Source organism: Vespa crabro, chromosome 5 (genome assembly GCF_910589235.1).
Source record: "Vespa crabro chromosome 5, iyVesCrab1.2, whole genome shotgun sequence".
NCBI lineage: Eukaryota > Metazoa > Arthropoda > Insecta > Hymenoptera > Vespidae > Vespa > Vespa crabro.
Window position 1 is genome coordinate 10,436,943 of NC_060959.1, and position 24,464 is coordinate 10,461,406.

General features: G+C 30.3%; 3 protein-coding genes and 1 long non-coding RNA gene across 5 annotated transcripts in view; 3 read left to right on the top strand and 1 right to left on the bottom strand.

The window, feature by feature from the left end:
• Positions 1-94: 94 nt before the first annotated feature.
• On the bottom strand, positions 95-910 carry LOC124424209. The gene is made up of 2 exons (XR_006942254.1): positions 807-910; positions 95-549 (listed from the first exon to the last, which is right to left on the bottom strand). It is a non-coding gene; the product is annotated as an uncharacterized LOC124424209 (long non-coding RNA).
• On the top strand, positions 882-13,659 carry LOC124424207 (von Willebrand factor A domain-containing protein 8). Of its 2 annotated transcripts, XM_046962938.1 has the most exons (20): positions 882-937; positions 1,081-1,253; positions 1,376-1,456; positions 1,569-1,978; positions 2,089-2,253; positions 6,995-7,156; positions 7,248-7,472; positions 7,596-7,805; positions 7,914-8,074; positions 8,185-8,467; positions 8,603-9,301; positions 9,422-9,808; positions 9,901-10,052; positions 10,307-10,739; positions 10,844-11,598; positions 11,708-12,018; positions 12,118-12,369; positions 12,481-12,875; positions 12,985-13,223; positions 13,327-13,659. In XM_046962938.1, the coding sequence occupies exons 1-20, from the start codon at positions 897-899 to the stop codon at positions 13,442-13,444; spliced, it is 5,652 nt and encodes a 1,883-aa protein (XP_046818894.1). In that variant the 5' UTR covers positions 882-896; the 3' UTR covers positions 13,445-13,659. The 2 variants fall into 2 exon arrangements, with proteins under 2 accessions (XP_046818894.1, XP_046818895.1); XM_046962939.1 differs by lacking the exons at positions 12,985-13,223; positions 13,327-13,659 and having other exon boundaries at positions 12,485-12,703.
• LOC124424208 (protein MNN4-like) lies at positions 2,267-4,170 on the top strand. The gene is made up of 2 exons (XM_046962941.1): positions 2,267-3,117; positions 3,211-4,170. The coding sequence occupies exons 1-2, from the start codon at positions 2,979-2,981 to the stop codon at positions 3,993-3,995; spliced, it is 924 nt and encodes a 307-aa protein (XP_046818897.1). The 5' UTR covers positions 2,267-2,978; the 3' UTR covers positions 3,996-4,170.
• A 616-nt stretch (positions 13,660-14,275) lies between the features above and the next one.
• Positions 14,276-24,464, top strand: part of LOC124424427 — a 180,876-nt gene continuing 170,687 nt past the window's right edge. The window contains exons 1-2 of the mRNA XM_046963462.1: positions 14,276-14,635; positions 15,773-16,475. Of these exons, the coding sequence (XP_046819418.1) occupies positions 14,301-14,635; positions 15,773-16,475 (1,038 nt within the window). The 5' untranslated portion in view covers positions 14,276-14,300. The remainder of the gene's footprint in view (positions 14,636-15,772; positions 16,476-24,464) is intronic.

Sequence of the window (24,464 nt, forward strand, 5' to 3'; positions counted from 1 at the left end):
ATAATATTTTCAGAATAGCTTTTACGTTACCTTTAATAAAAGGTAAAAGGATAGATTGATCTTGCAAAGACACTTTTATTAATTACAGTAGTTATATCTTACAGTACTTGCTTATGGCTTTTTATTTTTTTTTTTTTTTTTTTGTTTTAATATTTAAGTAGATGATATTTTTGGTAAAATGTTATCTTTTGTTTTGTTGTATAAATAATGTAGTTTCGTTTCAAAGATTTCCTAAAAATGTAATAAAATTATTTATTATTGCATACCGGTACATTTAAATTATATCTTATTATAAATATTATTTTTATTTTTTTTTTTTTTTTTTTATTATCAATTAATATTTTACAACCTGATGTTGTTGATACGAACTATGCTGATAAAATTGATAAAATCAATGTGTACCTTTCAGAAAGATTGTAATGTTCTTCGATGTGATAATAAGAAATAGATGCTTAAAACTTTTGACATTGTGCATTTACTTTTGTATATTATCCCCTTATTTGATATATCACCAAATGAACTTTGATCATTACATTTCATAGGAGATATCTATTAGAAAGAAAATATTTTAATATGCACGATTTCAAATAATGTAAAATCATTTGTATAGATATTTATTTTATATTTATATTTTAATTATATAATAATTTCTATATACATATATATATATATATATGGAATTAAATAAATATAATAATATATATGACATTTGACTATGTATAAGAATAATAGCTTATCTAAAATTACAAAATCATTATGTAACCGTATATATATATATATATACATATATATATACATATAAAAACCTTTTGTCATTATATCGTTTAGTTTCGTCAGACAAAACTGAGTTTAGTTTAACAGTTTAGAAGTACATGATAAAGGAGGCACAATGACGAATGACAATTTCGTTATCACAAATATATAATACATTCTTATCGTAATAATTTAAAAAACGATCCAACATTCAAAAAAATATTGTACTTATATATATATATATATATATATATATATATGTTTCAAATTCTCCCGCTATTTTTTATTCAAATTATTACAAGTTCAAGTCCAAAGTATTTTTTGCAGAGCGACGAACGATGATGCACGTGTTACAGTTAAAAAAGAAATAGTCCGTCATTTAATCAAAATGATATTTAATTGTTTGAAATGTAAACGTTTATCAATAACGTGTAAAGTTTTGGAACGATCAAGAATATTTTATCCTAACCTATCAACTATGTTAATTCGTTGCAAATCAGGTAAGTTTAGGTTTCTCTTTGGATTCGTAAAAAAATCATTTAAAAACAAGAAATAAAAGAAAAACGAACATTAACAATTATTTAACACGTTTGAATTTTTACATTCATTCATTTTTAATTAGATGATACATTTGTGACTATTGCTGACGTATCGAAGCGTGTCAAAACAGCGAAAACTCCAGAATACATTCCTAGAAAATATTGTAAGTATCTGATATATCTGTCATCGAAAAGAAATTTGATTTATAATTTAAAATATATATTGAAATCCTTTCCTTTTTTTTCTCTCTCTCTCTCTCTCTCTCTCTTTTACAGTATTAAATGTAACTGGACAAGGATCATTGAGGCATTTAAAATGGATGCTACAAAAGGATATCTTATGTCAAGATATTTTTCTAACAGGAAGTCCAGGTTCCAGAAGACGAGAATTAGCTTTGGCCTTTTTAGAATTAACAAATCGAGAATTAGAATTCATTGCTTTATCAAGAGATACAACGGAGGCTGATTTGAAACAGAGAAGAGAGATTAAAAGTGGAACTGCATATTATCATGATCAAAGTGCAGTAAGAGCTGCTATTAATGGTAGAGTTCTTCTGATAGAAGGCGTAGAGAAAGCAGAACGAAATGTTTTGCCTATTTTAAATAATCTATTAGAAAATAGAGAAATGCATTTGGAAGACGGCAGGTTCCTTATTCCAGCTGAGCGTTATGATAAATTATTAGAGGTATATTTTACAAACATATGTATTTAAAAATGACAACATTTGCGTGTAATTTAATATTTTATATAACTATTATATGTCATCCCAATTGTTTTTTTTTTTTTTTTTGAAAGCAACATAGTCAAGCAGAATTAGACGCATGGCAATTGGTTAGAGTCAACGAGGACTTTAGAGTAATCGCTTTGGGACTACCATCACCACGTTATCCTGGTCATCCATTGGATCCACCTCTAAGATCTAGATTTCAAGCACGATATATTCCATTTTCTACCTTTGAAGTAAGTTAATATAATAAAATTGATAAATACCTATAATTAAATAATAATAATAATAATAATAATAATAATGACAATAATAATATAATAATTTTAAATTAGACAATAAACAAATTGATTATATCATACGTTCTCGCATAATAGAATTGTTAAATTTGACACGTTCATACCGTAAAAGTTCATAACGTATAATATCCCTTCAATTGATAGAAATTGTAGGATAAAGGTAATAAAAAAGAAAAATTATATAAAATGTGACTTATCGTAGCATAAAACGTAAACCACGTTACGAATAATGGAAATAGCGTATCTTCGGAATGGGGGTTGTTGGGGTGGTTGTACAAACCCCACCATCCATCCCTTCCGATACTCGTTTCCTTCCTATATAAACGAAGACCGTGACTGCGCGACGGTCACAGACATTGGGATCGCGTGTCCCAAACGTTAGAAACCTTACTTGTCCCTTCTCTACCAAAGTCGATACGCGTCGGAATTCGGCAGAAGGGTTGTTTCTTTCGTTTCATCAAAGATCAAAGAGAATTTTTTAATTTTTATTTCAACGATTATACAAATCTGATAATAAATAAAAATTAAATAAATGAATACTATGTAAATTTGTGATATGAAAGTACACGTGTTCTTCGTTAAAACGATTGCGTTGAATAAAGTGAAGAAATCAAAGGATCTAAAAAATTGGGTCAATTAAAGAAAAGAAAAGAAAGAAAATAATGCCTGCTATATGGTCATCGTCAGAAAGACCATTATCGGTACGAACTATTTGGGTGGATGGTATTCGTCATGCTGTTCTATCACCGGATGATCCATTGATCAACACGAAGATACGCCGACGACTGCATACATCGAAAGGTAACGATTATCAATCGGATTATCAGCAATTGAAATCACGAGAATTCGATCGTTTGAACAATTGTTTCCTAAACTGTGAACACATGATGATAGATAAAGATGATCGGATATCTTCTAAAATGATTCGTAGACAATCGGCACCAACATGTGATAGATTATTATCAAATGATTCTGGAAGATTGTTAAAATCATTTCCAATTACGAAGGATATCAAAGGAGAATTGTTGGAAGATCAAAGTGTCGAAAATTTTAGGATAGAAATTAAAAGTATCGACGAATTGTGGAACTCGTCGAACGATTCGTCGAGATCGAACGTTGATAAATTCGAATTACCAGAGATACGTTCGAATCTTTTGTCGGAGAGAGTACTTCAATGGTTGGATTTATCAGGGAAAGTTCAGAATTACGTGAAAGACGTAGAGGAAGTGAATGAACGTTTAAATATAATGGAAAATCGAGATTCGAGGAAGTTTCCTTCGAGCAAGAATGAAATTTCTATGATGAAGAGAAAGATGGCAATAAAAAATTACAAATTAGAAAGAGAACGAAAGCCGGAATGTTTCGAGAGAAGCGAACGAAGGATGACCAGAAGAAAATTATTTGAAATCGATGAACGCGCTAAGAGGAAGGATTTAATAGAAATCGAAGAAAAAAAATCTACGATAGAGGAGGAGGAGAAGAAGGAGAAGGAAGAAGAAGATCCATCGAAGATGGCGAAAGAAAAAAAAAAAGAAGAAGAAGAAGAAGAAGAAAAAAAAAAAAGTTTCACCAATTCTTTGTCCCCCGTTGGTCGACCACAGCTGCATATCTTCATGCCTAAACTTAATTGCAACGAGAAAAGAAATGCATCTTCTCAGGAATCACTCATTTGCGATTAATATTCGAATAAAATTATCCATTTAAGAGAAAATATAAATTTGTTCTTATCCGTCTTCTTGCACGTGATATATTAATATATAAGAAAGGGTGAAAAAATTAATTTTGCTTCTAAATTTTATGATAATAACAATTTTGTCATCTCAAATATTTTCTAAATATTCTAATCATAGTGATACACACACATATATATATAGGAATACTGAAAGATAATTATAAACAAGTTTTTCCATAAAATATCTATCTATGTTATTATAAAAAATCAAATGTATTCGATGTTTCTCTTTAGACAAAAAAATGTCTATGTCAAGATTCTTTATTGTTTCTTATTAGGAAAAAAAGAAAAAAAAAAAGAAAAGAAAAGAAAATTCCTATTTATATCCTGTATGTATAGTACCTAAATGAGATATCGCCGAGTTCTCTTTTTTTTTTTTTTCTTTTTTGCTTTTTTCTTTTCTTTTTTTTTTTTTTATGATCATTTTTCACTCGGTTTTAAAAAGAATACGTGTAAATCGTAGGAATAGATCATAACGGGACGGTAATGCTAGAGTAAAAGTGCTTAAAACCTCGAAATAATTAGAATAAAGTATTTAGATTGTTTCCGCTATGACACAAAGGCATTTTGTCACGCATTGTCGTGTCAGTTATGTTACTTTTCCGAATACCACACAGACACGAAGAGTTAACCGTCTAACGTTCTAACGTTCGCACGAAATTATTTCCTAAACGTTATAACTAAGTTGACATACTTTCTTCTGTAATTCGCTTTAGTTTCACTGTCTCTCATTCTATTTTCTTTTTTTTTTTTTTTTTATGTTCTCTCTTTTCAAGAAATAATTCTGACGACATTTATCATTAACTCTACAGCATTTTTTTTTCAGACTTAACGATTTTTTTAAATTAAAAAAAAAGAAAAAGGAGAAAAAAACAATCTAATTTATCGATGAAAATTAAAAAGGAATTTAATTCTTTCTATACGATCGACGTTATCTGTCTTCGATTTATATTTATTCGATCCAATACTTTTTATTAATTAATGACGAACATTTTGTAAAATAAATGATCATACGAATATGAATATTTTCTATTCTATATAAATAATTAAATCTCATAATTCGCATCAATTATATTGCGTATTTATATTTCATTATAAATACCGATCGAACGTTTTAAAAATATTCATAAATAACGATACTTTGTTTCTCATGTGTATATCGTGAATCACACGTATAATTTTGAATCATTAGGAATAGTAATAGAATAAGTATAATTCAGTTCACGTTTATTAGAAGAGTATTACTAAGGATAATAATGGATGAGAACGATGAAAATTAGAGAAAATTAACTTTCTTTCTTTTTATTTCTTGCACTTGTAATTAATTCGTACGAATTCAGGTTTTATATATTACGATTAATCAACGCGATTATTATTATAATCGTTTACCCTTTCCTTTCTTTTTCCCTTTTATCCTCAACGAAAAGACACACATTAACTGATGATACTTTTTAATTTGATGTCGCGTGTCCTCTCTCGTTGATGAAACTAAGATTATTAAAGTTCCTTACGAAACTTTGTCAAACTTTTTTTAAAGTGACATTCGTATATGTATATATATATATATATATATATATATATATATATATATATATTTTATACATATATATATATATATATATTATAGATAGAATAGTTATAATATGATAGATATAATGGATGTATATATATATCAAGAGAAAGGGAGTTCTATCTTGTATATTTGAAATTGTCTTTCAGAAAAAATTACATGTCTTCACGTAAAATTGCCATCACGAAACTGATTTCTCGAGTATTAGAGAGTATCTCGTGTGAATTGTGGAATCGAAAAATAATAGATAAGTAACGAATGAATTCAACCATTTTAATGGATATAGTTCTCTTGAATTTCTAACAGAGGATTGAATATATGTATACAGCACTCATTATCGCTTTGGAAGAGATCGACTTTGGATAAGGTATCATTCCATTGGAAAGTTTTCCATGAAAATCCTTGAGGTAAATCCTTTAGGGGATTTCGTGTCGAGTGGTAGTTACTCGGGTAGTTGCCTCGGTTAGGAGGAACCACTTGGCGTTAATCACTCCAAGAGCTTTTATGTATGGAATCGATCGCAATAGTAACATTCCTTATTCGTTAAATCACTGGTTCACGAATTCTCGTGAAAATAATATTATTTGAATTAAATATATATATATATGTATATTTATATATGTATATATATATGCATATATATATTCTTTTTTTTATATCAAAATCTTTCATTGATCATTTATCCGATAAACATATTGACTGAGCTTATTATTAACAATTTTTATTCATTTGTGTTTATTCTATCAATATTTTTTTTTTTTTTATTAATTAATGATAAGTATTTTTTAATATAAATGATCGGTATATACAAATATCTATGGTATAATAAGTAAATAAATAAATATATATATATATATATATATATAGTAAGTATTTACTATAAATAATTAAGTGTCAAAATTGCGTTTGATTTTATTTTAAATATTGATCGTTTATTTAAGAATACTTATCAATTAATATTTAAGTATATTGATCGAATAAATGAAGGTGCTATTTTTATTTATAAAATATTTTTATTATTGCAAAGATTTTCAATACAGAGATCTTCTCATATTAAAATATTATAATAGTTCAGATGATGTTCATTATAGGAGAGTTTGATTTATCGAAGTGAACAATTCAAAGACGATTTAATTAAAGATCACATGAGAATTATTATTCGTATTACGTTTTTATCAATTTGCAAATTTAATCGATAATAGAAATTGTTCAAATAAATCAACTCTTGAAAATAATTATAATCTTCGAGTGAATCGCAAAAAAATGATTCTTCTTCGAAAGTGATTCCACATCCATTAAAATTTAGAAAGTTCTCTAATATTATTGTATTTATATATATATATATATATTTTTTTTTTTTTTTGGAACTTTTTCAGGAACAGATTAATATGATGAAAAAAATAACATCGGACAACATTGATCCAGAACGTTTATCAAAATTATTATCCTGTGCTCATGCCTTGGTAACTCAGGAAGCTATGAGTTTGAATCTTCCTGATTTTCCTTTGGATAATCTTCCGCTAGCTGCGAAAATTTTGGTACATATATCAAAATTCGTTTGATTGATTTTCTATTATGCAATATTTTTTAATTTTTTCTTTAATTATTTATTTTCGGTTATTGCCGTAGGATAATTGTCCGGATCTCTCGGTATTTGATATATTTTATAGGTTTTATCCGTACAAATTGTTTTTGGGAAAGGAAGGACAAGACGCTGTTGAAAATATTCTTAAAACGTTCGATGTTTTGAGAAATCCATTGATAAGAAAATCAAGTAAAATAGATACTGAGAAAATTGGAGAGAATTTGTTAAATGTTTTTATCAAAAGGGACGACGTAAAAACGACGTTGCAAGTAAGGAAAAAGAAAAAGGATATTTTTTTGTGTGAATTTTATATTTTTTTTGAAAACTGATAATTGAATTCTTTTTCTTTCTTTCTTTCTTTTTTTTTTCTTTTTCTTTTCAATTATATACAGGTACTTTCTGGATCGATAGAATTAAATAAATCAATGGGAGATAATTATATAGAGACGAAGTATCAAAATAATTTATTGGCCAGCTTAATGGAATCGCATTTGGCCTCGGATTTGTGTTTAATTGGTCCGAAAGGTTGTGGGAAAACTACGACAGTTCAAAAGTTAGCTGATTTAATGGGTTATGAAGTAGAGCCTATAATGCTTTATCAAGTTAGTTTTGAAGTATTTTTGAAGTAATGATTTCACGATTTTAGAAATTTTATTTTCTTCCTATTCGTTTGTTATATGATAGATTTATGTTTTATTTTGTCGTATTAGGACATGACGTCGAGGGATTTAATACAGCAAAGAACAACGTTACCGAATGGTGATACTGTTTGGAGAAATTCAGCTCTTGTGGATGCAGCTCTTGAAGGAAAAATGGCTGTGTTAGATGGAATAGATAGAATACATTCTAGTACTCTTGCCATATTACATAGGTATAATGATTTAAAAAAGACAAACATACATACACACACACACATATATATATATATATATATATGTTAGAGTTACAATCCATAATTGATTAGTATTCTCTTCCTTTAAGATTAATTCACGATCGTGAATTACAATTGCACGATGGCACGAGACTTATAAGATCCGATCGATACAACGAAATTAAAGAGGAGTATAAAAAATCGGACGAAGAAATGCATAAATCGGGGATTTATCAAATTCATCCGTCCTTTAGATTGATAGCACTTGCTGGAAAGCCAATGATTAATAGTTCAATAGGTCAGTGGTTAAATTCAGAGCTTTTGAGTATGTTCCTTTTTCATGAAATGAGACCTCTGGCTAAAGAAGAAGAAATTCATATTATTCGCTCGAAAGTAAGTACCTTTCACCCTTTAAATTTTCTCTTTCCTTAATTCATTATATAATTTATGTATATATATATATATATATATATATATATATATATATATATATATATATATACATATACTTTTTTTTTATATATGTAGTACGGAGAACCCAGCGAAGCTCTTTTAAATATTATTCAATTAGCGCACACATTAAGATCTTCGAATGATCCAACTTTACAATCTCTCGCTGGATCACTTAGTACAAGACAATTATTAAGAATAGCCGAAAGAATGAAAAAATTTGATAACGATGATGCTTACACGGCCGTTCATCGAGCTTGCCTGGCACGTTTCTTACCATCTGTGACTAAACAAGCACTCGATGATTGTTTGAATCGATTGAATATAATTCCTAAAGAAGATAAGACCGAACGGAAGATCGATTACGAAGTTACAGATAATACCGTGAAAATTGGTAAAACTATTGTCGATAGATACAATACGAAGTTATTAAGCAAAGTACCAGATATTTTATTTTACGACGTACCACAACATTTAACACTTTTGGAAAGCTTACTTCAAGACTTTATGCTCGGACATAATCTTTTGTTAGTTGGTAATCAAGGCGTTGGTAAAAATAAAATAGTCGATAGATTGTTACAATTGATGAATAGACCCCGAGAATATATTCAATTGCATAGGGATACTACTGTTCAAACTTTAACATTGCAGCCTATGGTTAAAGACGGTAAAGTAGTTTATGAGGATTCACCACTTGTTCAAGCGGTTAAACTTGGACATGTGCTTGTTATCGACGAGGCGGATAAAGCTCCGACACATGTGACGTGTATATTAAAGGTAAGTTTTTTTTTTTTTTTTTTTTTACTAAACATCCTTTGATCCCATTCAAGAGATTTAACTTTGAGTGATGTCGGAATTGATTTGATTTGATTTGATTTGATTTACATTTGATTTTAGACTTTGGTCGAATCCGGAGAAATGATATTATCGGATGGCAGACGAATCGTTCCATCTAATACCAATTTAATTATTGATAATTCTAACGAAAGGATACCACTTCATCCAGATTTCAGAATAATAGTATTAGCGAACAGACCTGGTTTTCCATTTTTGGGCAATGATTTCTTCGGTTCTTTGGGAGATCTATTTAGTACACATTCTGTTGATAATCCCACTATGGAAAATGAAATTCAATTGTTAAAGCAATACGGTCCTAATGTCGATGATAAAATAATAGAGAAATTGGTCAAGGCCTTTGGAGAATTGAGAGGTATGGCCGATCAAGGATTAGTATCCTATCCCTATTCGACACGAGAAGTTGTCAATATAGTCAAACATATAGAGGTGAGCCTGAATGATATATATATATATATGCTAATGTAATCAATGATATTTTATTTCATTGAAAATAATTACACGAATTGTAATTATTTCAGAAATTTCCAAAAGAACCTTTATCGGTAGTTGTCAGAAATGTATTTGATTTCGATCGATACAGTCCAGAAATTTTTGATACTTTAGTAACTGTTTTACACAAACACGGCATTCCCGTAGGAACTTCACCGAATAATGTAGCATTAGCGAAAGAGTAAGGATGTATTTCATTTTATATAATTTTCAAGAAAATATGTAAATAAAAAAATGTTTATCGGTTTTATTACCCAAGTTTTTTTTTCTTCTTTTTCCTTTTTTTTTTTTTTCTTTTTCTTTTTTTTTTTAGTAATATAGATAGCAAAAAGGAAAAAAAAGGAAAAGAAAAATTTATATAATTTTTAGAATTAATAAAATAAATTTTTAAAGCAGTAAAATGTACAAAACATTTTTTTTTCCTTTTCCTTTCAGAATATCTTTACCGGATATCAAGGTTTGCGGTAGTTGGAACGTTTTGAACACATTCAAGGTTCTGCCCGTTCAAGAGAGATACATTAAATTGAAAGCACCCTCTTATCCAATTCGAAATAGTCAAATGTTAGATCGAGTAGAAGCTAGATCTGCATGGTTCACCGAGTTACAGAGTTATTGGACTGTACCATTAAACGAAAGTGGTCTTGTCGTGTCTTTGACAGTTACTAAGGGAACAAAAGGAGATGGCACAGATGATAAAGTACACGTACTTACTACGAATCCTTTAAGTTTGTTTACTATGAATCTAGAGAGTGAAACAATTCAAGAGATTAAAATACACGGTTTGATTAAAGAACGAAGTCATAATAATGCATCGTTATGTACAATTGCATCTGATAAAATTGGAAATATTTTTCTACATGAAGGAAATGTAAGTTATGTGTCGAAAAAAAAAAAAAAGAAAAGAAAAAAAAATTACAATAATTTTTATATTTTGTTAATCGTTTTTTTTCTTTTTTTTTTTTTTTTTTTTAGAGTAATAGTCTGCTAATGATAAATACGGATAAAGGGTCCGTTCAAGAAATTCAATTGTCATCAATTTTGGAACAGACTGTTGATAAAATTTCTAATACTCTTGGACGTCAAAATTTAAATTGGAAAATGTTGCCGGATCTGATTTCTTCGAACAATCAAATTGTATTTTTCGTTCCTAACAAAAACAAGGTGGAAGTTATCAATCTGGATAATATGAGTGTCTATTCGATCAATTTACCCTGTGACGCGGAATCGATATTGCTTGCGTCTGCGAATAAATGGCTGATACAGGATACGTTCAAGAATAAATATATTTTCGAGAAGTCTGTGGAGTCTCAACCGTGTCCGAACGTTTTACGAGAAATTCAAGAGTCCGATAGTACTAACCTGAGGAAAGACATTTTATTGAATTGTTCTCAAGATAATTTACATCAAAATATACTTAGCGAAGCGTTGCAACAAAAGATAAATTCTCCTAATAGACTTTTGATTACTAATAACATATACGCTGGTATCATTATTGGATTTCCTGAATTGGACAGTGCTTATGAATTATATTATTGGCCTAGGAAAATACGATTGAATAATTTTATTACGCCTATTATAACGAACGACGGTCAAGTGATACGAACGATATCCATTGAACAAGTTCCTGAAGAAGTTTGTCCTAATGATAAAAAACATATTGGAATTTCTGGTTATTTAGAAGTCGTTAATACTGTCAATCACAAAGTTCGATACATTCCCATACCCGAGTAAAATTAATTGCTATTTAATTATTATTACAAATATTTCCAACAGTTGATAATGGATAATAATAAGCTTTTTTTTTTCTTTTTTTTTTTTTTTTTTTTTTTTTTTTAGACCTACCAGAATCTCTCATCTTTCACAATGGTTATACGGTAAAGAGTTACCAATATTTGCATCGGCTACTTCGAATTATGGCCTTGTAACTGTTGACGTCACTGGATGCGTTCGTCTATGGGAAACGTCTTTAACGAATATAGAAAAGTCTTTAGGCTCTTGGAGAAGTATGATTGGAATTGACGATGATAAGATACAAATTACGAAGGAAAGATATTCGGGTCAAGATGTAAGCGGACCGAAACATGGAAAGATCGATGAGAAAAATGATCCTCACGTTGGTGGAAATACTTGGGCCGGTGGAACAGGAGGTTTGATTAAAAAAAAATCAAAATGTTAAGAAATATTTTAACTATATGTATATATATATTTTTTTTTTTTTTTTTTTTTTTTTTCCCGTAAAATCCTAGGTAGAGACACGGCTGGATTAGGTGGAAAGGGTGGTCCATATCGTTTGGACGCTGGTCATACGGTACATCAGCTTAGCGACGATGAAAAAAATTCAGTTCCTGAACATATAAAAAAAGCTGCACGTGAAATGGGTTTGCGTGCATTTAAGCAACGTCTAAGGGATATCAAAATGAGCGAATACGATCATAAACTTTACAATAGATTTAGCGATGCCGTTTCTAAACAAGTTCAAGCATTGAGAATAATATTAGGTAAGTTGTTAACATTTGTAATGTCCTGTTTGATCTATACGTATCATTGTTTTTTATCTTTTTTCTTTTTTTTTTTTTTCTTTCTTTCTTTCTTTCTTTTCTTTCCCCTAGGTAGTTTACAAGCTAAAAGCAACGAACGTCAATGGTGTAGACACCAAACGTCCGGTGAATTGGATGATACCAAATTAATAGAAGGTTTAACGGGTGAAAAAACGATTTATCGACGTAGAGCAGAAAAGGAACCAGAGCTTGGTGTTCCCCAATTAAAACCGAAAAGATTGAAATTGGTGGTTGATGTGTCCGGTAGCATGTATAGATTTAATGGCTATGACGGACGATTAGATCGCGAAATGGAAGCTTGCGTTATGGTGATGGAATCGTTCAGTGGTTACGAAGATAAATTTCAATATGACATCATTGGTCATTCCGGAGATGATTATCGTATCGTATTTGTGGATCGTTCTAAACCACCGATTGATAATAAAAGAAGATTAGAAATAATCAAAGTAAGATGAGAAAAATTTTAATAATATGTTAAGTATAATGTGTTATTGGAATTGTTCTTTTTTTTTTTTTTTTTTTTCTTTTTTTTTTTTTAACATAATCATTTTACAGATGATGCACGCTCATTCGCAATTTTGTATGTCCGGTGATAATACATTAGAAGCAACGCAAGATGCTATTTCTGGCTTAGCAAAAGAAGATAGTGACGAATCGATCGTTGTTGTACTTTCGGATGCAAATTTAGAACGTTATGGGATTAGACCAGAAAGATTTGCTAAAGTACTCACGTCGAATCCAGACGTAAACGCTTATGCTATTTTTATCGGTTCGTTGGGCGATCAAGCGACAAGGTTTTGTATAGAACATTATTTATCCTTATTTATTATTCATTTTCATTAGTTTCATTGTTTGTTTGTTTATTTTTTCTTCCTTTTTTTTTTTTTTCTTTTTTAGATTGATCGAAAAAATGCCGTCAGGACGTGCCTACGTTTGTATGGATTTACAAAAGATTCCACGAATATTGCAACAAATATTTGCCTCATCCGTATTAAGTACAACGCGAGTGAATTGATGAAAAAATTAAATTAGTTTAATGAAACAAATTATGAAAGGTACATAAGAACAGTTCTTTTTTTTTTTTTTTTTTTTATAACATTACGATTTATATTTATACTACTTGTAATATATGGATTTATATTTATCAAATTTGTATTTATAAAAATTATATATATATATAAATAAGACCAATCGTGATTTGTCAGAAATTAAAAAACGTATCTCCTTTGATATTCTTTCTATATTTCAGAATAAATCACTTTAGTTATACAATATGTATAACATCAAATATACGTACATACATATGTACTAGTGAAAAAAAAAAAGAAAAAAAAAAAGAAAAAAAAAATAAACTGAAAGAAAAAAAAATATCCATTAATAAAAGCCAACCATTAAAAAATAACACTTTGAAAGAGACATCATACGAGGTAGAAATATACATGACATTCGTTTATAAAAAATTGATTTCGATCGAAGTAAGAAATAAAAAATAGACACGTTCACTCTCATCATTTTATACTTACGTATATCAAAGAAAAGAAAAGAAAAGAAAAGAAAAAAAAAAAAAAAAAGAATTCTATGAAGATATTAAACGAAAGTTTCCCCGATTTATTTCCAATATGTTTATGAATAATACGATCTTATTATTAGATCCTTTGATTTTAATATCTAACGAAAAAATAGAAGAGAATATCTTGATTATCGTCGTACAGATGTAACGAGTTTGACAGCTCATCGAGTTCTCATCCCTACTTTAAAACGTCGAGTTCGACGAGGAGTCGAACGTTAACCGAAACTTACCGAAGTTAACCGAAATGGTTCCGAGCGAATGGTATGGGGCGTAAGATTGTCAGTCGCACGCCGGTCGTTGAATGGAGCGGGTCTGGAGACGTGTACAAGGTGTTGGGCGTCGCAGTGGCGTAGGACGCTGCGGCTGCCCCGTGCAACCATGTCAGTTGCACGTGGACCAACGCGCGAAGCGTGGTGCCAGTGGATCACGAAGATCACGAGGTCCGCAAACGATAGTATGTGCTTGTCAAGTGCAACCGTGTCCGGTACATCCGGTATTAATAAGGGTTCGTCGTACGAGACAACAGCAGCAGCAGCAACAACAGCAATCGGTAATAGGCAACTGCGACTGTCCAAACGAGTTGCAATCCTGTCCACACGCATCCCGCGCTGCTGGATCTTCGCGGAGGGTCAGAAGGTGAGAACTGATATATATATATATATATATATATATATTTTTTTTTTTTTTTTTTTCTATATATATGTCTTAAGCAGGGCATTATTTTCCTTTTTCTCATATTTCATTTTTTTCTTTATATAGAGCTTAACAATTAACTACACGTTTGTATTATTATAACATTAAAAGTTTCAACGTTAATTGTAATTTTAATAGTCTACGTATATGTCATTTGATAATTATACGTACATTTAATTATTTCTCCTTGTTTTTCTTCATCCGTAGAAATTTCGGATAAATATTGATTGAGATATTGTCCTTTTGTATATTTGTGATTTCGCGCGTAAGGATATACAATGATACGTTTAAGGACTGCTTCCGATCAGCTGCTACATTCTCATGAAATTTTTCGCGTCGATACGAGAACATTTTATAATCGTGCTGTTCTCCATAGTTTTCTCCTTACATTTGACTGTGATTTTTTTTTTCTTTTCTTTTTTTTTTTTTTTTTTTTTTCTGATGAAAGAATCCATTGTCCTCGAATATTCAAACAAAAGTCGTCTTAAAGAAAATAAGAGTACTCATTGTCATAATGAGGCCTTTATAAAACTCGTGGAGTTTTACGTTCACAAGGGAGGAACACGCAAGTGCGCGTGCATCAGACCATGAAGATATATATATCCGGCATGTTGAGGGTTGAAATCCGAAATTTTGTCTCGCTCGTTCCGAGCGTGAAGCGGCTTAAAGGACCTGTCGAGCGTGTACATACCTTCTGTTGTGTGCGTATGTATGTATGTGTATGGGCGCGCGCGCGCGCGCGCGCGTATATGTGTAGAAACATGTGCATGCGCGCGGGTGTTCTCTCCCTTTATCACTTGTGTCTATGTGCGCGCATATCGACATTCTGTGCTAATGATACGTAAAATGATACGTGATATATTTTGGCAAATTTTTTATGATGATTGAAGTGCTTTTGTTAATGGTCCAAATTGAGATTGATAAGAGTCGTTAACGTAGACTCTTGTTTCGTACTCTTCTTCACAAAAAAAAAAAAAAAAAACAAAAAAAAATCTCATAAAATTTTATTATAGTTTTTATAATATTTTATTATATATATATATATATATATATATATAATAACATTTGATTTATTTTCAGATGCGATTGTGCGGAGAGACCTTGTCGACACACAGGCAATGGTACTGTCTCTCAACAACAGCAACAACGTCGTGTAGGAACTTCATCTCCTTTAGTTGGCTCCTCGAGTCAAACAAGTCAACAACAACAACAACAACAACAACAACAACAACAACAGCAGCAGCAACAGCAATCGATAACTGTAGGAATGTCACAACAACAAGAGAGATCATCGGGCTCAGTTGTCGAGCAGAATCGTACAGACGGCGGCGAGGCGCCGTGCGAGTGCGACTGCGACGAGCAATCAAGGCCTTGCTCCCACGAGCCAAGGATGATGATGATCACGACACGCCGTACAGCAACGGCTAGTCGCGCAACCTGCGAATGCGGAAAAACCGCAGAGAACGTTGACGAGGACGATGAGGATAGCGTCGCTGGAACTCGACCGTGCTCTCATAAACCACAAACCGAAGGACGTATAAAACGAGTTAAATATCGTGTTAGACGTGCTGGTTGCGCGATGGCCAGGTGCACGGCCGAGCTCGCGATGTTGCACTTGCACTGGGAGCTCGCCTCCGAATGTGCGCCATGCCGGCCACGGGCATTCACCAGGAGACTCTGTAGAAGACAACAGAGTGATAATGAACTATACAGGAGTAACAGTTTCAAGTTCGAAAGGTTCGAGAGAAGCAGAGATGAATATGCTACGCCGTTAAAGAAACAGGTTTGATTCTATACTTCCTTCTTGTTTTACCATAATTTTTGCATGCAATTTTATATATTTTAATCGATTAACGTTGAACGATTTAAAATCGACATTAATATATATATATATATATATATATATATATATATATATATATGTATATGTATATGTATATGTATATGAGATATCGGTCATAATTGGAATTACGTATTAATATAATTAACGTAAGATGATATTAAATCCATTTTATATAATGCTCTTGACGTTGATCGCTCTAACCGATTGTCAAATCTAATTAACTTGATATAACTTTGAGAATTCTTTTCAGTTCGTTGTGCGTTTTTTTCTTTTCTTTTTCTTTTTTTTTTTTTTCTTTTTTTTTTCTTTGCCCTTTCTAGATACACTTTTATTGATTTTTCTCTTTATTCCTTTTATGTCACTGTCAAATGCCAGCTGTCGGTGGTTTGGCCATAGAAACTTTGTCCTAGTATATAACGCACTCTGGAAGATTATCTTTGGAATAAGGTTGAATTGTGAACCAATACAACATTTTCCAAGTAACTTGGAAAATTCTTTATGTGATATACGATACGTTCTTAGAGTTATCGTACCGTAAATTTCTATAGATCGTTTCTATAGATCATTTCTATAAATTGTCCCGATAGGATCGAGGGAGATATATCAATGATGAATTGTTAAGGATTATAATAAAATAATTGAAAGTTCATAATAAAGAATGTCTAAGTCGGTTTTTCTACGACGAAAGAATAAAAAAAAGAAAGCAAAAAGAAGAAAAGAAAATTTGTTGACCGATAAAAACAGCTATCTTTTTTTTTTTTTTTTTTTTTCTCCAGAAAACCACACAAACATTTGTTCGTCAAAAACGATCATAAATTTTTCTATTGAATTTAAAAGTTTGTGAATAAAATTATGAAAACATTGATAGATCGTGATTAATGTATCAATCGTTACATCACGTAATAAGCGTGATATTAAAAAATTTTTCTTCGATTAGAAATATCAATATCTTTTATTTTAAGAAATAAAATGGAGATTCTAGAGATGATGGTTTCTCGAAGATAGAGGATATTTGTAATAGTCCGAGCTATGCTATCGCTATACGATCAGCTGTTTCAAGCGCTTCGTTCATTGTACCCAAGAATCGTTCCTTCCATGAAAGAAACTACGGGTAATATATATATATATATATGTATGTATGTATGTATGTATGTATGTATGTATGTGTACGAGCTATGTTACACTAAATACACGTATAATCTTTTGTCTCTTGCCAAGCTATATGTTATACTTATGTTATGTGCCTTTTCTTTTTTCTTTCCTTTATCTATGTATGTACATACATATATATATATATATATACATATGTATATATATATATATATACACATTATATATACCGAGAAAGACAGAGAAAGTGAACATAACGTTTTCCACGTTCACTCATACTTACATATGTTTTTACGTTCTTATAATATCACGTGTGTTTACGTTTCCACTGATTCGATGAATCACCGTCTGTGACTCAACGATCGAAGAAGGACATTCTTGAACCAACTAACTTCCTTTAACCCCTCATAAATGTCTAGAAATATATATTTTCTACGCTTACTACTATGTACTATTATCACTACTACATAACCACACATTGGCCATTTTGTATCGCGCGGAATAGTTTTATCGGCTACGTCCTTGAGAATATCCTTGGGTATTTTCTCTCTCTCTCTTTTTTTTTTCTTCGTTTTCTTCTTCTTCTTTTTCCCCAGAATAAATATTTTATATGTCGGAGAAGGACGATTTTATCCCCTTTATTTTTTGTTTTTATTTTTCGTTTAATTAATTCTTCTTTCTTTCTTTCTTAATATTAAATCACATTCTTTTTCTCTTTTTTTCTTTTTTTTTTTCTTTTTTTTTTTTTTTTTTATGGAGAAGAAAGAGTGAAGACAACAGTAAGTCATTCAGAATTATTATTTATAAATTTTCAAAATAATTATCATTAATTTATAAATCAATGATATCGACAATAGACAACTTTTATAATGTATTTAATTACTACTATTGTACTACTTGCAAAGAAAATTTGATATTCTTTCGTGAATTTAATGTGAAAATTTAACTCGAAAGAGTTAATAAACGTTGTCCCCGTGCGAATTAATAAAATGTTGGTTGTTGTCCGATGTCAGTTTAAATCTTTTAGCTAGATCATCAGTATTTTAAATAGAATCGTCCAATATTTTCTCACTTTAACCAGGTTGATCCTTTTATCTATTTTTGCCAGTGGAATCGATTAAAAAGCATGATCCACCAAGCGTAGATAATTTTGTGTGCGATGAATAATTGCAAAAGCCAATTATTTCTTGAAACTTGCTCGTTTAGTTAGCCACAAACGATTTTCTTTTTATTTTATTATTCTTTTTATCTTTTTATCCTTTTATCTTTTCTCACTTTTTCTTTTTTTCGTTCTTTTCTCTCTCATGTTTTTTTTTTTTTTTTCTTTATTTATTATTTACTATTTAAAGTCCTAGGAGGAGTTCTTTCTTTTTTTTAACTGATTCAATTTTTATTTTTTAACTGAATTGTACGAAGAGATATTTATTTTTAATATTACTTTATTATGTGTATTTTGTATTTATGTGTGTGTGTGTGTGTGTGTGTGTGTGTGTGTTTGTGTGTATTTGTATAAAATATTTTACATTTGAATTATGTAGACATACATATTTACGTAACAAATTGTTACACGTAAGATATATATATAGTTCCTTAACAGGAATACTTTACTTGCAATATAAATTACGTAAGCATTAAAAGTGAAAAGTCTTTTCTTTTTTTTCCTTTTTTTTTTCCTTTCGTAAATTTAAAAAATCTAATTGCCGTGATTTAAAAATAACAATGAGTTTAGAAATCATATAGAGATTGAAGTTACTTAAGAAAACGAGAGAATAAACATGATGGTATGTATATTTGCTTATAGAATTGTTTCTTTGTTTTGCGAAGGTCTCTTGAAAGGAAATGAAAAAATAAAAAAAGAGAAAAAAGGAAACAAAGGAATATAAAGAAATATAGAAACAGAAGGAAAGGTATAGACATATGTCGAATTGAATGCGAATGGAAAATCGAGTTTCGTTGGTGGGAACTTTTTGATGGCTCTAAACAACACGTATGCATTTAGGATACGAAAAAAATGTAGGAAAAAAGCTTTCTGTCGGATTTCATATTCCGCTCGATGCATTTATAAATTGATCGAAAAAGATTTTTACTTTCGATTATAATTTCATCCAAGTGAACTTTTAATTATTAATGTTACATCTAATGGTACAACACAAGGTGTCTTATTTATAATAATAATAATAATAATAATAATAATAATAATAATAATAATATAATTTTCTTTTTGATAATTATTATCATTTTTGAAGGATGATTAAAAAAAACGAGACACCCTCTGTATCATTTTAATTATTAATATTAAAATGGTACATATTATATACATATAAACGTATTAATGGTATAGTAAATATACAAGGTATATCTCATTCATAAGAATAATAATAACAACAACAATAACAACGAAAGCAATAATACAATTATAATATAATTTTTAATTATTAATACATACGTAGGATTCCCCATAGATCTTATTCCTTTTTATCTCGGTCATTATCGTTAAATCCATTTGAAATCGTTTTATGGGTCGATTGTATAAATGAAATGGGGTATGGTTTTGATTGGAAAAATATATCCGTGAGAATGAACCTCCGATATCTCTTCGGGCTATTATTACGTACGATGATATTATATTATAGATACGTACGTACCTACGTATATACATACATATATATATATATATATATATATATATCTGTATGTATGTAACAGTATGTATTATATGGAGGTAGAATTAGTCGAATACGTTTTACTCTTTCGCACGATTGCATCCGTTTGGTTGGAAGGCAAGGCGGAAATACCGCGGAATTCTGTGGGAATGAGCTGTGTCAGTTGGATGCTGAAAAGCACAGAGAATAAACGCCGATTGTTTTGCCATTTCAAAGAGTGTGTACGCGTAGCTCGCGACTAACTCATCCAAGCGATAGAAAATGTCTTCTTTTTCATATAATACGTATGTATTCGTTCCCTGTGTGCATATCTCTTTCTCTGTATCACTCTCTCTCTCTCTCTCTCTCTCTTTCACTCGTTTATGTAGGTGAGTCGTGGAAAAGCTCGCGGTTTTCTTGTATGCATCCAAATGCAAAAACGAATGCAACTTCTATCGCGTTCAGATAGACACTTGTGCTTGAAGGGTGCTTAATGAGAGGGAAAAAGACAAAAAGAAACACCTGCTGATAGACAACCAATAAGATATATATATATATAGAAAGAGAGAGAGAGAGAGAGAGGAATGCGTCAATTATCTGTTAATTATTCTCTTTATTTGTCTTCTACAGAATTTATTCCTTCGATTTAATATTTTGTAATTGACGTTACGTGTATTTCCAATCAAAGAGAGAGAGAGAGAGAGAGAGAGAGAGAGAGAGAATGAGAGAGAGAGTATTTTTCTCTCGTTTTACGGATAATTTCATTAATAAATTATTTTCATTATCGGTCATTTGATTTTTCCCGTGGGATAAAGAAAAAAAAAAAAAGAAAAAGAAAACGAAAGATTGAGAATACAATGTTGTTGCCATTGGCGTAGTGTGATTTACGAGTGATAAAAGGTGAATGACATTAATCGATCAACGTCGTTTATTTTGGCACGCATTCAATCGGTATAGTGAACATCGTAAAGGACATACATATGTCGTCGTTTGGGTGCTATATGTTGCTCTCTTTCTCTCGTTCTCTTTGTTTTCATTGCTTATACGTCATCGTGCAAAGTTTATTATGTATATTGTACGAGCGAAAAAGGACGAGTAGACGCATTAGTACGTTTTAATAAAATTTAGTATATATCAGTTCGTATTCGGAAGTGCATTTATATTTATTTTTATGTTAGATCAAAGTTTCTTTTTAATCGTTTTCTTCTTCATATGTATATATATATATATATATATATATATATATATATATATATATATATATATATATATATATGTATGCGTTTTAAAGAAATATACGGGATTAAAATGACGTCGAAAAGTTTCCATGGTATATATAATTAAAATACTTTAGATATGCATTTCGAAGAAGATATTTAAGATTGGCAATAAAGAGATAACAAAGTTTATCTTTATTTTTTTCTTACCTGGAAAAAAATAAAGTGAGAATTAAATGGAAAATATGAGAGTGTAGGAGAAGGAAAATTTTCTTTGCGGAATTTTGGTAAGTGAATTTAACTATGTAACGAGTGTATGTGTGTGTGTGTGTGGGTGCATACGTAATACATATGTACGTATGTAAGTATATACATATGCGTATATGTGTGTGTGTGTGTGTGAGAGAGAAAATGAGTGCGCGCTTGGTTAATTTCTACAGTCTTAAAGGCAAAATGGGCAAATGATTTTGCTGTTAGCATCGTTCCCTCTCTCTCTCTTTCTTTCTCTCTCTCTCTCTCTCTCTCTCTCACTCGCATAGCAGGGTGCTTTTTGTTTTTAGCCCGTTCTTCCGTCCGACAGGGAGATGGGTTCGTCTTAATTAATTATCGTATGCAACGGCACGCCAACGTTAATTAATTTTCCACAATATTCGGTGTTAAGATAACGAACGGTATATCCTATGAATTTATAGACTTTTCGAACATATCGATTATTGTGTTAGTTATATATATATATATATATATAAATATATATATATTTATATGTATATATATATATATATACGTATATGTATGTTGATATATAGATTATATATAACGATATATTTCAAGTGCATGTTATCTTCTTTGTCTTTTGATGGACAAGATTCATGAATATTTAAACTATCCAATCTATCTTTTTATCTCTTGTGTTAACTCGTGTTATTTTATATCGTAGAGATTATACTGTTAGAATATTTTACAAATGGATATCAAACAGATGGTATTTTTCTAATCGTTAATAATTATTATTTTCTTTTACATTAATTAATCGATAATATTATATTATTATAATGGATTTTCAAATATAATTTAGAAGTTTTAACTGACGCTTGACGTTGAACCAATGATGATTCATTTGTAGATAAATATTACATTTTTTTTTTTTTTTTTTTTGATTTAATACGATACTCTATATCATTATATATTTTCTTTTTTCAACGCTTTTCCTCCTTATAATCTTATTTGGGACGAGTATTATTATTAATTATTTTATCTATAAAATTAGACCAATCGTTTAGACTTGTTTTTTTTTTCTTTTTTTTTTTTTTTTTTTTTTTACACCGTTCTATGATAACATAGCGGGAGATATGATACATAACGACAAAAATATGTAAATTAATATTAGAATATAAACGCATGAATATCTTGCGTACAATTAATTTTATTATAATATTTCATTTTGTTTCCTCTTAACTTTTATAATCGTATGAATAATTATATAAAGTTGTGTGTAACCGTAATGAGCGATACGCAGACCCATTCAAAAAATAATCATGGTAGAAAAAGGAATGATGGAATAAGGAATATATAAGAATTTTTCCAAGAATATTTTACTAGAGGAAAATATGATGAGGGGTGAAGGGGTGGGGGGAAGGGGTAAAGAAAAAAAAAAAAAAAGAAACAAAAAAAGAAAAAAGAAAATCTACTTTTGAGATATATTTCTCTTTGAAACAAAAACTAGTCTCGGTTATATGAACCTCGTTATTTTCAGTCTCGTTAAACCATCGAAATTAGAATTTCGATGCCGTTATAATAGAATTTCATGCTTCAGCTTGCTATTTCTATTAAAATAACGACGTGCAGTATTACTTTAAGATATTAGGACGTTTTAATCTAAAGATAAAGTCGGCCTTTGGTTATTTCGTAGGGTACGTTTATGAAATATTTAATATAAGGCGAAAAGAGAAAGATGAAGATTCTGAAAGATTGTCAGGGAACGAACGTTAAGTTAGTGAAAATGGACATTTTAATTTGAATCTCGTGCCATTCAATGAGATTATCTTAGAATAAAAGGCATAGTATCGGGGGGAAAAAAAGTATGACATATAGGACAAGGGCGAGTAAAAAAATAAAATAAGCTTAGAATCGTATAATAGACACACAAACACACACACGTATATACATACATATATACATATATATATATATATATATATATATATATATATATATATATATGTATCTATGTATGTAGGTTATTTTAGATAAGTTCTTTACAATGACCAGTAAAATGTAGCTGAAAAGAAAATTTAAGGATAAAGGAATGAAAGAAAATCACGTTGTATACAAGAGAGAAATAGATCCAGGCATATATATATATTTTGAAGGGTCTAACAATACGAGACATCGCAAATCGATGGAAAGATTCGTGCTGGCCTATTTTCGTCCTCTCGACGAAAGTCACCCCTTACTTACTTCCCCCGATCTTTTCTTTCTATCTCTGTCTATTTCGATGAACGATAAACGCCTACGCATTGCGTCGTCCTTCGAAGAAGGAGATAGAAATAAAAAGAGGATTATTGTTGAACGAGATAGAAAGAGATAGAGAGATAAAGAGCGAAAAGGAAAGAGATAGAGATAGAGAGAGGGAGAGAGAGAGAGAGAGACTGCTTGTCAAGATAGAAGAAGAAGAAGAAGAAAAATGAAAAAGGATAGAGAACATTGATATTAAGTCAGACGTTGACCACTTAGAGGAATGAAAAGTGGAAATGAAATTTCATTTGCAATGTAAATATAAGAGTGGGGGAGGAGGAGGGTAAGGTGATGGCACATTGCAGGATCGTGAATTTCACGAGAATCCCATGGAAAAGGATGTCTAAAAGGTTTTTTTTCTTTCTCTCTCTGTCTGTCTACATATATATATATATATATATATATATATATATATATATATATATATATATATATATATATGCTTC